Source organism: Galleria mellonella, unplaced genomic scaffold, assembly GCF_026898425.1.
Source record: "Galleria mellonella isolate WM207_F2 unplaced genomic scaffold, CSIRO_AGI_GalMel_v1 utg143, whole genome shotgun sequence".
In the NCBI taxonomy this organism is placed as follows: domain Eukaryota; kingdom Metazoa; phylum Arthropoda; class Insecta; order Lepidoptera; family Pyralidae; genus Galleria; species Galleria mellonella.
In genome coordinates this window covers 1,003,679-1,017,364 of record NW_026441997.1, presented here as the reverse complement: position 1 = coordinate 1,017,364, position 13,686 = coordinate 1,003,679, and the positions used below count along the sequence as shown (strand labels likewise).

Below are 13,686 nucleotides of genomic sequence, written 5' to 3'. Positions count from 1 at the left end.
TGTTTCTATTAAGTGTATTCCTCAGTCTGTATTCATTACTATATTATCATCCTAGTAAAAAAGACAATGAAAAAAAAAATGTCACTGAAATATCAATTTTATAATACGTGTTGTAATACTTTCGCAATTTCCTATAAAAATTGTATTAACTTTTATCAAAAATTGGTAATTTTTACAAAATTTTATTGGCAACACTTTTATCCATTTAAAAAATTAACACATTCTCACTACCGGGTCAATTCGTACGTCGACGATTACTATTCAAAGATATTAGTAGTCGATTGATTTGAAAATCATTTGAATAATCCGAATGAAGTGCTTAGTTGAATAATTTGTAGTCGGATTAGTAAAGTCGCGCATCGCTACGTGCTGTTCTCTGTGATACCCATGAACTTCATAGTGACACCAATTCAATTTACTAGTTATTAGCTACCAATCGTAATTGTCTATTTATTTTTAATAATTATAATTAGGTGTATATAGCTGGCTTGTGGTTGTACAAAATTACAGATCTTTTTTTGTAATTGTTTATTTAATTCCACCAAGAATTCACAATGAAGCCGCCGTATAAGATAGGTAAGTTGTAATTTTTAACTTAATGATTATGACTTAATATACAAAATTTAAATAATTATCATACATATTAACATACTTTATCTTTTTCCAATCTACTACTGGCTATTTATTATTGTTTTGTTCTATTTAAAATTATAGTTATAGGTTATATTCACCATGCGTTCATTTTTTTAAAATCTTATTATTAATATTAAGGTGACCAACTATACTCATTTACTGAGTTTTGTACTTATTTTTTGGAAACCGTACTCTTTTTAAATCCTGTACTCTGAAATTATAAATGAGTTGTATAATTTTATATTAATTTGTATTTCTAAAACATTTTTTTAGATTAATTTATTTTAATTTTAATAATTAAATATTGAAAATTATTTTGACAGTGATTTGAATTTCATTAGAATTTCAGTGGATCATATCCCACATGAAAATTTAAAAGTTTTAGTAGAAATTTCCTTATGGTGTCCAGGCACTCATGCTGCTGTTGAAAGGATATTTTCACTAGGGAATGATTATTGGAGTAGACTTTCTGTAAAATCATTATCAGCTATCTTAACAGTCAAATTTAATATGCAAAATGATAGTTGTTTGGATGTGGCTACATTATTAGACAAACATCCTCATTTAGCAAAAAAAATCCACTTCAAAAAAAATTTTTTTCAAAGGTGTTCTTCCTTTTTTTCACCTATGAAATACTTGTACTACAAAGTATACTCTTTTTGAACAAAAAATAGTTGGCCACCTTATTAATATTAATTTAGGTATCTTTTCACATACATGAAAACGCTGTTTTAAATCAATCAATAAATCATTCTCTTATATGAATATTTATCTGTTAAATGGTATTTACTCATGATTTTATCCATGCGGCTGGCAAATTGACCAGGTCAAATAGTAAACTATGCCCTTCTCCATCCCGATCCGATAGTATGTGTAGTGTATACTAAATTGAATGATTATCAGTAAAGCTGTTAAAGCACCAAGTTTCAATCAAACTATTTCACATTTATAATGCAAACTGTAGGCGTTTTGTGGCTTTACCTGAGTGAATCAATAGGTATATAAAGTACCCAAATATGTTGTTACTCAGTACCTATCTGTGTACTGAATTTAATTTAAATCTGTTCAGTAGTTTTTAGTATATAGTAGTACAAGGGATTTGTTAAATTAGTGGATAATATTGACAAGGTGATACAAAATCCACAAGAAGGTTGACAGGGAGAGAATGCTATACAGTATTAAGTCTGCCTTTTGTACCAGACATTTTTTTATAATGTAGTTAATAAAGAATAAATAAATAAAATAAAAAGTTAATTATTTGCATACACGTTTTGAGATGTACTAGTACTAAATAATGTAGTACCCACTAGTACTAAATAATGAAATGGCAACGCTTGAGTGGTATCATGGGCGAAATATATGGTATGGTGGTATATGGGCAGTATACTCTTATGTCCATGATTATGCTCATGTCTGTAGGCGATGGTTACCACTTTACATCAGGTGGGCCATCAGCTTGTTTGCCATTCTAAGTTGCATAAGAAAAATAGACTACTTTTATACTGATCAATCAATATAAACCAGTCATGCAGATAAAGTTGTGGGTAAACACTAAGACTCATAAATAAATATTCTCTACATACAAGTTAGGTAATCCATCTAGTTCCCTAAAATTTTGTTTATGAGACCAAAAATTTATAATAGATACTACTTTCTTACATGAAGCTGATGAGAAGTTGGCAGAGTTAGGCAGAAAGGAAATTATGTTGGCTGAAAAAGAAATGCCAGGACTGATGGCCTGCCGTCGTAAATATGCTCCAAGCAAAATCCTGAAAGGGGCAAGAATAGCTGGCAGTCTACATATGACTGTACAAACTGCAGTTCTTATTGAGACTCTGATAGAACTCGGAGCAGAAGTAAGTAGAATATTCTATTAATATATGTATAATGAATGATATTTTTGTGAGGTTACGCCTGGGGTGTGCACCAACCAATTCTAGGATGGTCATGTCCCCCTCTTCCCTCCTCAGCATGCTTATGCGTGAGTTCAAATTGCACTCGATAGGTATTTTTTATGACTTGAAGGAGTTAAAAAACGGTAACTTCATTCATACTAAAAGAATTTAAAATAGTTTTAACATTTACATCTCTGTTGTAAACAGAAATACAGTTTATTTATGTGCAGAACGTTTATCAAGTGATCATCTCTTCACCCTTGATCTGTAGGTTAACAGTGAAAACAATATGATGTAATCTATATTCAGTATTAAAAATAAATTTATGTTTGTGTACCTATTGTTATCATTTGAATAATTATCTTATTTTACTCTTTGTGTCTAAAATTTAATACGTATTTGTGTCGACGGACGCATCAATGAGCCTGTTGAAAGATTTATAATAATATCACGATTTTTAAGACCTTCTTAATGTTTAAAAACATTTAATTAACAACAGAAATTATTTTCTGAAATTTAAATATTTTATATATATAAATGGTAAAATCATAGTAAAACTATTTTAAATAAAGTGGATATATGTATGAACTGTGATGTGAAAGTTGATATAAAAGAAAAAGACAGAACCCATGTATGACGCATTAATAGAGATTAGTGAAAAAGGAAGAGACATGATAACCATTATTACTTATATATATCTATATCCACCAATTTATCCATCAATTATGGATCGATTTTAAAATTCTTGTATTCGAAAGAGTATACCAGAGGGAGACTTTGTACAAAAGTCGTTTGGGTACCTCTGTCTCATTTGTGTTTAAACCGTAAAACAGTTGTTTGCGTGGCTGTGTTTCGGTTTGAAGGGTGGGATATGGCGTGAATTTACAGGGTACAGGGGAATAACACCTGAGTCCTCAGGAATGGCAACGCATGGGGGGTATAATGGGCGAAACAGTATACTCTTTTATGTCCATGGTACTGCTCATGTCTATAGGCGACGGTTACCACTTTCCATCAGATAGGCCGTCAGCTTGTTTATTAAACAATATTAATAATAGGTATTTTATTATTACAGGTGCAATGGTCGAGTAGTAATATTTATAGCACTCAAGACGAGGCTGCTGCGGCGCTTGTAGCAGTAGGAATACCTATATATGCCTGGAAGGGAGAAACTGAAGAGGAATATATATGGTGTATTGAACAAACTCTTATCTTTTCTGATGGAAGGGTAAGTGTACTAAATGCAAACATTTCTACGATTACTTCAAATAAGTATGTCTATAATGTAACTAGATAACTACATCCTAAAAAGTATCTAAACTGTTCGACGTTAATTAAGAAATATTTAATATAAAAATAAATATACAAAGTAGTGATGACGTTCCTTAGATGTTAGGCATATAGACGCATAGATGTCAGCATTATTCACGTGAAGCTAAACTTGGTAGTCATGTGTACATTGATAATGCTAATAGTTAATAATTAATGTTAATAGATGTTTTTTACTATTTTGCATTATTTAATATTATATTGTATTAAAACTGAGTTAGTAATAACAATAAAACCTTTCGCGTGATAACGTGCGAAAGGTCAATCACCATCCTTACAGATATTACCTACCCATTTATTTAGTTTATATTTAATTATTATACTTTGTCATTAATAGATGAATTATATTTTTTCAGCCCCTGAATATGATTTTGGATGATGGGGGAGATTTAACTAATTTAGTGCACACAAAATATCCACAATTACTTGAGGGGATCAAAGGGCTATCAGAAGAAACCACTACTGGCGTACATAATTTATATAAAATGTTTAGAGAAGGTCTTCTGAAAGTTCCAGCTATCAATGTGAATGATTCAGTTACTAAAAGCAAATTTGATAATTTGTATGGATGCAGAGAATCATTGCTTGATGGTATTAAAAGAGCCACAGATATAATGATTGCAGGAAAAGTATGTGTAGTAGCAGGTTATGGAGATGTAGGTAAAGGTTGCGCTCAAGCTTTTAAGGGTTTTGGTGGCCGTGTAATAGTTACTGAAATAGATCCTATAAATGCTCTTCAAGCTGCAATGGAAGGTTTCCAAGTTACTACTATGGAAGAAGCTGCTGAAATAGGCCAAATCTTTGTGACAACAACTGGTAATATAGATATAATTTACAAGGATCATTTCCTAAAAATGAAAGATGATGCTATTGTATGCAACATTGGGCACTTTGACTGTGAAGTTGATGTAGCATGGCTAGAGAAAAATGCAAAAAAAGTGAATATTAAACCTCAAGTTGATCGTTATGAACTGGATAATGGGAATCATATAATAGTACTTGCAGCTGGAAGGCTTGTTAATCTTGGTTGTGCCACAGGACATTCCTCTTTCGTTATGTCCAATTCCTTCACTAATCAAGTCTTGGCTCAAATCGAGTTATGGACGAGACATAATGTCTATCCTGTTGGTGTTCACACACTTCCAAAAAAATTAGATGAAGAAGTTGCTACACTTCATTTGGAACACCTCGGTGTAAAACTTACTAAGCTCACTCCCAAACAAGCTAAATATATTGGCGTACCGGTAGATGGACCATATAAACCAGATCACTACAGATACTAAGATATTTGTAACTTTGACAATAGGCATTTTTCACTGATAGGTTTTAATATTATTATTAACACTACATTAGTGCTTTTTTATACTATTTAAAGTGAAGTGATTTAATTAAGTGTATGCCAAAAAAAAAAAATCGTTATTATGCCTTAATACATACATCATGTCTGAATTTTACGATTTAATTTCAATTTTGTGTTTGTCATGTCACAATTCAAACATGATCTATGTTTAATGGTGTGATATATAATCAGGTTAGTAAAGCGCAATATGTTCTGTTCTTATATGCAAATTGCCAATGAAGTTCTTATAATATAATCATAACAACATAAGCATAGGTCTAATATTATATTAATTCTTGTTTTTAGTGTAACTTCATCATGAATTTAAAAATATTTAGAATGGATGATTAAAAGGATGTTTTTGTATTTTTTTTTTATTTTATACTCTATGCATCATAACATGAAACCTGACACTTTGACAGTTTATACTTCCAAAAAGTAAGGTTTGAAAAAAAGAACTGTATTGGACGAGATTTAAGGACCAAACACTCATAACTTTTTCACAGCCAGTTTATTGCACATTTAGAATTGAAGTGACCTAATTACCATAGAACGACTCAGGACAGGAGCACATAATTTACTAGTGTTATTAATAAAATTTATCATTTGTAACTAGATAAGGAGATAAGCACTATTTTGTCTTTTTTTTTTACCACTAAATTACATATAATAAGTTTTCATACCTCCTACTATTAAATTGTCGCCTTCTGTAATGCATTGATATTCAATATATTTGGATTGAATTGTTTCAATTCCAAAAACGCGATATTTGTAATATTTTGAATTTTTATCATGGCCTTCATTAACAGCATGATAGACAAAGTACAGGTTTTTATAGTAATTACGGAAAGTAATAGCTTCGTACAGTTTTTTTTTTATTTTTAAAGTATGTCTAATTTTATGATACAATTTTTAAAGAAGATTTTCATTATTCTATTATTAACCGAAAAACACTTATATGCCTATACAGCTAGTTACATCTATTAGATGATATCCTAAGACATGGGTTAAGGCACAAACATTGTAATTTCTTAAATTGCACTACGTGCAACAGGAATAATGCGTAGAGCCCTAGCGTTTGACTCATTAAAATGAAAATAATAAAATAACAAAGAGAAAAATTTAATCAAGCATTTATAATACATAATATAGTCTCATATTTAAATTACATGTAAATATTATTAGAATATAATTTGGAATTATTATGAAAATTAACAAAATTATTATAAACTAAATTTATAATAATTTAGAGAGTAGAATTCTTTTAGAAAATATAAAACTACAACAAATTTATAATAAAGAATAAAATTAGCAAAGTGTCATCATCAATCATTTACACAATATGGCTATATTATACATGTCCTCTCCTATAGCATAATTGTACCAAACTATAATTTATAAACGAATATCATTTCAATCTGTTATATCTTATTTTCGCATATGGGGTCAGCTAATCCGTTGCACGTCGACCTATAGGGATCTTTTGTGCTTCCCCCTGTCGTATACCATCATTTCATGGATCCTGTTTGTTACCTTAACGATATCCCGCGGTTTAAGATATATGTAATCCCCTGGCTCTGGATAAGCCGTTCCCAGTAGACTCATACGCATACTTGCCAACAAATCGCAGTTGCATATCAAGTTTTCCATGGATTCCGATTTCTCACCGCACAGTCTGCACAGTGTGTCCGAAGATAGACCAATCTTATATAATATATGCCCAGTTAGGGCACCCATAATTAGTGTTTCCTGTTGTCTCCTACCGCTGTAGACTAGTTTATCCCATCCCTCAGCATTGTCATTTAAAAACTTTAGTATGCCTAAGACTTTTAAAGTCCTCCATTCCTTCTGCTGTTTTTTCCTCACTCCATGTGAAAGTCAAGGGGTGAGTTAATAACACTTGATGCAAGTGCAACGTATGGCTCAGGACCTATAATTTTTGATTCTGATCCCCTTCTCGCCAACTCATCGACCCTTTCATTACCTTTAAATCCTGTATGTCCAGGGACCCATACCAAACTAACCCTATTATGTCTACCCAAATTATTTAAGTTTTGAATATTATTTAAGGTTAACCCTGAATTCACCCTTGTTGATACAAATGCTTTGATAGTCGCTTGACTGTCACTCGAAATATAGATATTCTTGTTTTTTACATGATTATCTAGATTCATAGCTACACTGTTGGCAACAGCATACAAATTTGTTACAACATTATTGTAATTATTATAAACATATTTATAATTAATAAATAAATTGTGTACTTAAATTTTTAATTGCTTTTTATTAAAATTTTATCCACTTATTATACCTCATATCTATTAACTAGCTATTGCTCGGAGCTTCGCTTGCACATAAGTATAAGTAAATACTAAATGTTTATATGAAAATCTATGATTTACAAATTAAAAAGCACGAAATTCCATTCTAGATACAAAAAACTTATCTTTGTATCTTGATGGAAATATCAAGAAACAAATGGTACATTCCAAGCATAGCAATTTTTTAAAATTTTTATACTAATGTTTCCATCCCATCTCTCCTATTTGGGGTTAAATTTTTTTTATACAACTTAGAATGGCGATTAAGCTGACGGCCCACCTGATGGAAAGTGGTAATCGTCGCCTATAGACATGAGCAGTACCATGGACATAACAGAATATACTGTTTTGCCCATGATACCCCCCATGCGTTGCCATTCCTGAGAACTCCAGTATTGTACCCAGTAAATTCACATCATATTTCCCAAAACGACGAATTATGTACGAGTATTTATTTTTACTGAGAAACTTTAATATTAATTTACTTAAAAAATGACGCACTTCAATATAAGCTTTCATACTCGTAGAGAACAGATTTTCAAAAACGCTGTGATTTTCATGTTTATTCTTATTTATGTAATAAAAATGTACAAAATCATGGGTTAGATAAATAAATAAATACGTAATGCGTATTTTTACTACGCTTTTGAAAATGACTGTTTTCTATACAACTATTTCTCTTTTACTCCTTTAGGGGTGGAATTACCGAAATCCTTTAGTAGATGCTTTCTTTATAATAATAGAATGATAATCTCGCCTGCGCTATCAGTACACGTAATATCAAAGAAGGATGATAGACGAGACTGTAAGCAGGCCAGCAATTGACCTGTCGTCTAGACTGAATATTTTTATTTTTCAATGAAATGACGATCCTCCTGGCCGGCACCAGTAAGGTCAGTTAAATAAGTGAGTATGAAGTCGGATCAGTTGATCCATTGTAACAAAATTAACTATAATGGTTTCCAGAGACCAGACAGACCCTGTGAATGTCGATCTAACAAGGTATATATATAGCTTGCAATGAATTAAATGAATATAACTAATTGCCACCCATATCTTTACCTATCATCTCTCACTGCCAGATCGTAACGACAGCTTATATTATCTCAAAAAAAACAATGAAAATATGAATATATGATTCATCAACAAGACAACCTGGAAACCAAATATCTGTTTTTGTTATAATTATAACAAAAATGTATTTATTACAGTATTACATAATTTCCATTGCTAATCATAATCTAAGTGAGAATAAAAACCCATTTTCATCTTTATTTCTATCAACTATCATTTATTATATCATCCTCAAACTATTAGGGGCCTCGTAAATTACATTATTAATGCATTTATAAATATTGTGAGCAAGGTATACTTATCTCTGACAGGATCTCTTCCAGTCAACCCAATGCAGTTAGAAAGCATGCTGTTAGAGGAAGTGCTACAACTATTAATATTTAAAGTGCCAAATATATTATATTATCATATACTTTAAAAAAAAATATACAATGAAAAATAAAATATATGTATATGTATAAATATATCAAATATTGTTGGAATAAAAAAGTAAATTTAATTTTTTTCTATTTTTTTTTATTTGAATTTTAATAATTTTGTATTCGCTTAAACATATTGGCCACTAGACAAAATGCCACTCACTGGTTGATTAAAATCTGTTACGCGAAGCCCCGAAATGTGTATATACTACCTATCAATTTTAAAAAATAATTTTCAACATTTTGCTTGATTATTTAAGTTCTCTGCTTATGAACAAAAACGTTAATTATAGAGTATGATAGATGTTACTATATTTTTGGAACACAATTTTAGTTCAGTTGCCTTGCAAATATTCCATAAGTTTTACATTCCAGAATCCAGAGCATTTCATTAAAATGGTCTAATATTGTTGGAATAGTAAATTTAAGATTGAAAAGTGTAGCAAATAAAAATTTGAATGAATGAATCATCCCATTTTAAAAAGAATAAATAAATGAAAAAAAAAAAAATAGTGATTAAGAAAAGTTATTCTCTATTCTTAATCACTATGATCCTAAAAAAAAAAAAATAGTCTAGCTAAATAAGTTTAATAAAAAAAGAAACAAATAATTGACAAACATTGAATCTTTTTATTGATTGTTTTGATTTGTTACTAATTTCATTTAGAGAATGTTTCTGTGATATTTTCCACAAAACTTAGTTACATTTTCATTAAGTTCTATAGAAATAGGTAGTATGAAGTGAAAACAAATCTAATATTTTACCTGCAGATTTATTTAAATATCTATTATATATATAATATCTATTATATATAAAATATTATATATATAAATAATAAAACAATGATAGTTGGGATGTGCTTTTTACTATATATTAGTTTAAAATGAGTTCACTTTCACTTAGTTTCACACCTTATATCTATGATCTAGTTTCACATAGTTCATTGCTAAATATTATCATGACCATTTTATTACATATTTATGATGCATAGAATCTTAATAAATCTTCATCTTTTAATTTAAGAATACATTCATCCTTTAAGTTTATAACCCATCCAGGTTCCAAACCATAAAATATTTGTCTTGGGTCCTTTCTTTCACAGAGCATATTATAATCAGGGTCACTTTCTAAATTTGGTAACTGATATCCATATTTTTGAGCTAATTTTAACCTTTCTTGTGATATTATTTCAGGATCAGCTAAATATCCTCGATTTTCAGGTTTACTGTAGTACTCAATTACATCAGGAGGTGGGATCATTCTCCTGGGAATAGCCTGACCTGTCTCAAAAAATTTCTTTGGATTCTTGAGCAAAAATAGACTATGTGGATCATAATATGCTGTGGTAATAGTTCCACCATTTCTTTCTATAGCAGCAATTACTGGTTCTGTTGCCCATTGCACCTCAATATTTAACTTTGCAGCAAATCTATCAGCTCCTTCATCAGTTAACTGAATACCATAATGTTTTTGATCAGGATGAATGGTGTAAAGACCAGATTTTATAATGCTTGCAATATCAATTGGTTTTGTAACATCTAATCTATCTGTGTCAACCATAGCCTGGAGCGCATTTAATGACAATGGAGGATATTGTCTTCTGTGACTGAAATAAAAAGTAAATACAATCTTAAAATCATCTTCAAATAAGTTGCCATAATAATAAATTTGACTAGAATTTATTACTTACTGGTGGCCCCTATAATATTGTTCTTGAGGAACACGCAAATAAAATGGATTGTTCCCTGTTTCATAACCTAGTCTCATGTAATTTTGTCTTTGACCTGAACCTTTATTGCCTGCTCCATGTTTATCACCTCCATGTTGTCCTCGCCCACGTTTGTACTGAAATATCATTAAATACAATTTTAAATACTATATTAGAGAAATAAAAAAAAATGGAATAGTGCATCTTGCTAGGTGAGGAAATAGTTCCACACCTTAGCTGATTGTGCCAATGTGGTTTTATGCTTGAGTCATTGCATGACAGTGTGGTTTGTCCAGACAACTTAAATGTTCCTAAAAAGTGTATTAGATTTCCACACACTTTTGGGAGGGATCATGATGAACATATGATCTGCTCATAATGGTTAACCATACTCTGGAAATTCATTACCATATGAGTATATCCATGTATTTCATCAAAGAATTAGCACTAAAGTATATGTTTAGTTATTTAGATTTATATTTAATTAATTTAACATCTTATCTACAATGTTTCCGGCAAATAAATTTTGTTTCATACATTAGCTCTCATATTATAATTTAATAGAAAGATACCCATTTTGCGTTTCAATCCAAATCAGTTTAATTTGAAAGTTCTGAACTTGACAATGCTTAACTAGAGTGACAAATGCTATAAAACATGATACCCTGTAATCTAATTTGGATATACTCCAGCCTATATATATATTTGTGGATTAGTCAAATCTCCAGACTCAGGGTGTATGCACAAAATTATTTACTTAGTGTTTGAACCAAAATACTATCCTGGCACTTAGTTTTATCATCTATTGCATATCTGATGTAGAGATAAAAAATAATTATTCTTATTTATATTTTTTAGTATCATGTATTAGAAATTAGTATCAGGTAGATAGAAAATGGTAACTATAACTTATATACATGAACAGTAGTACCATAGACATAACGGAGTATACTGTGTCACTCATGATACCCTTCATTCATTGATATCTATAAATTTTCCAAAGAAATTACTAGTTAATTGTATAAAGTGATGGTTACCATTATTATCTCCTAACTGATTTTTAGAAAATAGTTGTAGAATTTAATCTAATTTATCTATCTTCTTTTCTGTTTTGCACAGAGATATATTTTTTACATTACATAAAATTAGTTATTTTAGTTGAGGATACAAAATTTTGTCAGTGTTAGTAAAGAGATATTCACAGATAACCATTGGTATACTGTAAATTCCTAAAGGTATCAACTGACCAAACTAATACTCATTACTTTAAAAAATACATAAGGCGGGTCTAGGCGTCAAAAAAAGGTGCATATTATATACTCAGACAGATTTGCCCACAGCTAAAGGAGTCTACATCCTGACGGAGTCAACACACAATTCTGGGGTGGGTACAGCCCACTCGATTCTCCCTTAAATACACCAATGAGTATGATAAAATTGCATGCTACTAACATTTTTTCTTGAGCCTGGATTGTCACGAATGTTAGACAATGATATCCTTGGTAGTGATTTCAACATCGACAAAGATTTTTCAATTATTTGACGAGACCCCATAGTTAAAACAAATATTTATTAGAATAATTAATATAATTTCATAAAAAAATAATACATCAATCCTAGAGTATATAACTCAACACTATCAGAATAATGAACGAGAATGTAAAATAACTACAAAATTGAGGTTATTTTTTGTTTTTATTAATATGTTTCACGGCTCTGGATGTGACCCTTTTGATCCCATCGAGTCTAATTAGGTACAGGGTTAACAGATAGCAGACGGTATTTTTATTTTTATCTAAACGTATAAAATAAAAATTTAACAAATCAGACAGTTTATATTTTATTATCACTAATATGAAAATTCTTACTGTTCCTTTTTAATATCTTATCTTGTTTTCTGTTTGTTAGTGACCTAATGTGCAACATTAGCTCGCCGTTATCAATTAAAAAAAAAAAGATCAGTGATGCCAGATAAAATGGTCTGGAATTTGTCAAAAAATAGACCCACATTAGCCTAAAATCATATGTGGAGCGGTGCTAAGGACTAACCAATTCCTTGGGGAGGAAAGGGATTGTTAGTAATGGAGACTGAGAATCCCATTGCTAGCAATATACCCAACCAGGTCGCCCTCCTCGCGGTTCCCTCTGGAAACTATCATGATTAATTCCTGAATGAAATTCATCATGATGGGCTAACTGGCCTGTTTTTATTCTCATCTATCACCCTTCACTGGTGCTCCGCCAGCGTATCACGTTAGCGCAGACGGTGTTACCATACCATTTTCACCCATAAAAAGAAAAACAATTCCTTGTTCTTAGAACTAATCTTCCTTGTCCCGTAATGTCCTTTTTTTATACTACAAAGCAAACAAGCATAGAGCTTGTCTGATGATAAACGGTCACTGTAGCTTATGGACGCCAACACCAAGGTGTCACGAGTACATTGCCGATCCTGAAGTATCATTGATATACTTTTTCTTAAATACCCCATACTATAGTCTCTAGGTATATATAAATAATAAATTGCGAGTTGAGTTGATTAAAAACTGAACCGCAAAACTAGTGCAATTTATTATAAGGCCTCGAGGTCTTATAAAAAATTTTCAAAAAACGGTGCTGTTTTATTATAGTATGTTATTTATCCTTATAAATTGTAATTATTTCAGAGTTTTTGTTCCATAAACTTCGAAGATGAAGATGGGATGGATGGGAGAATGTTTATTTTTTAAACTTTTTACTCATAAGACAAAACTATATGCTATAAAAATAATTAAAAGATATTTTTAAAATATATAAATGAAGTCATTTTATATGGTACCCCAGATGGATTAGTAGGATCATATTAAAATTTTTAGGTACCTATTTTAGGGTTTAAAAGGGCTACTTAAAGCAAAATTTTCATATAATATACACATATATACATCGAAGTGCAAGCAAATACCAAATTTGTTTGCGTTCCTTTTTGGT

General features: G+C 30.6%; 2 protein-coding genes across 3 annotated transcripts; one reads left to right on the top strand and one right to left on the bottom strand.

Annotated features, from left to right (window-relative positions):
• Positions 1 to 240: 240 nt before the first annotated feature.
• On the top strand, positions 241 to 7,472 carry LOC113517050 (adenosylhomocysteinase). 2 transcript variants are annotated; one of them, XM_026901570.3, is made up of 4 exons: positions 241 to 576; positions 2,299 to 2,489; positions 3,604 to 3,756; positions 4,214 to 7,472. In XM_026901570.3, exons 1-4 carry the CDS (start codon positions 555 to 557, stop codon positions 5,138 to 5,140), a joined length of 1,293 nt encoding a protein of 430 aa, XP_026757371.1. In that variant the 5' UTR covers positions 241 to 554; the 3' UTR covers positions 5,141 to 7,472. The 2 variants fall into 2 exon arrangements, with proteins under 2 accessions (XP_026757371.1, XP_052759586.1); XM_052903626.1 differs by lacking the exons at positions 241 to 576; positions 2,299 to 2,489 and adding an exon at positions 2,918 to 3,068.
• A 2,111-nt stretch (positions 7,473 to 9,583) lies between these two features.
• Positions 9,584 to 12,555, bottom strand: LOC113516803 (39S ribosomal protein L15, mitochondrial). Its single transcript, XM_026901278.3, has 3 exons — positions 12,172 to 12,555; positions 10,702 to 10,856; positions 9,584 to 10,617 (listed from the first exon to the last, which is right to left on the bottom strand). The coding sequence occupies exons 1-3, from the start codon at positions 12,271 to 12,273 to the stop codon at positions 9,990 to 9,992; spliced, it is 885 nt and encodes a 294-aa protein (XP_026757079.1). The 5' UTR covers positions 12,274 to 12,555; the 3' UTR covers positions 9,584 to 9,989.
• Positions 12,556 to 13,686: the final 1,131 nt, after the last annotated feature.

Bases quoted from the DNA above. Each gene is read 5' to 3' on its own strand.
- LOC113516803 (XM_026901278.3), bottom strand. From the start codon at position 12,273: ATGGGGTCTCGTCAAATAATTGAAAAATCTTTGTCGATGTTGAAATCA. The intron at 10,857-12,171 runs GTTAGTAGCATG...ATGATATTTCAG, and splicing joins ATCCAGGCTCAAGAAAAAAT to TACAAACGTGGGCGAGGACA. The intron at 10,618-10,701 runs GTAAGTAATAAA...TTTTTATTTCAG, and splicing joins CAATATTATAGGGGCCACCA to TCACAGAAGACAATATCCTC.
- LOC113517050 (XM_026901570.3), top strand. From the start codon at position 555: ATGAAGCCGCCGTATAAGATAG. The intron at 2,490-3,603 runs GTAAGTAGAATA...TTATTATTACAG, and splicing joins TGATAGAACTCGGAGCAGAA to GTGCAATGGTCGAGTAGTAA. The intron at 3,757-4,213 runs GTAAGTGTACTA...ATATTTTTTCAG, and splicing joins TTATCTTTTCTGATGGAAGG to CCCCTGAATATGATTTTGGA.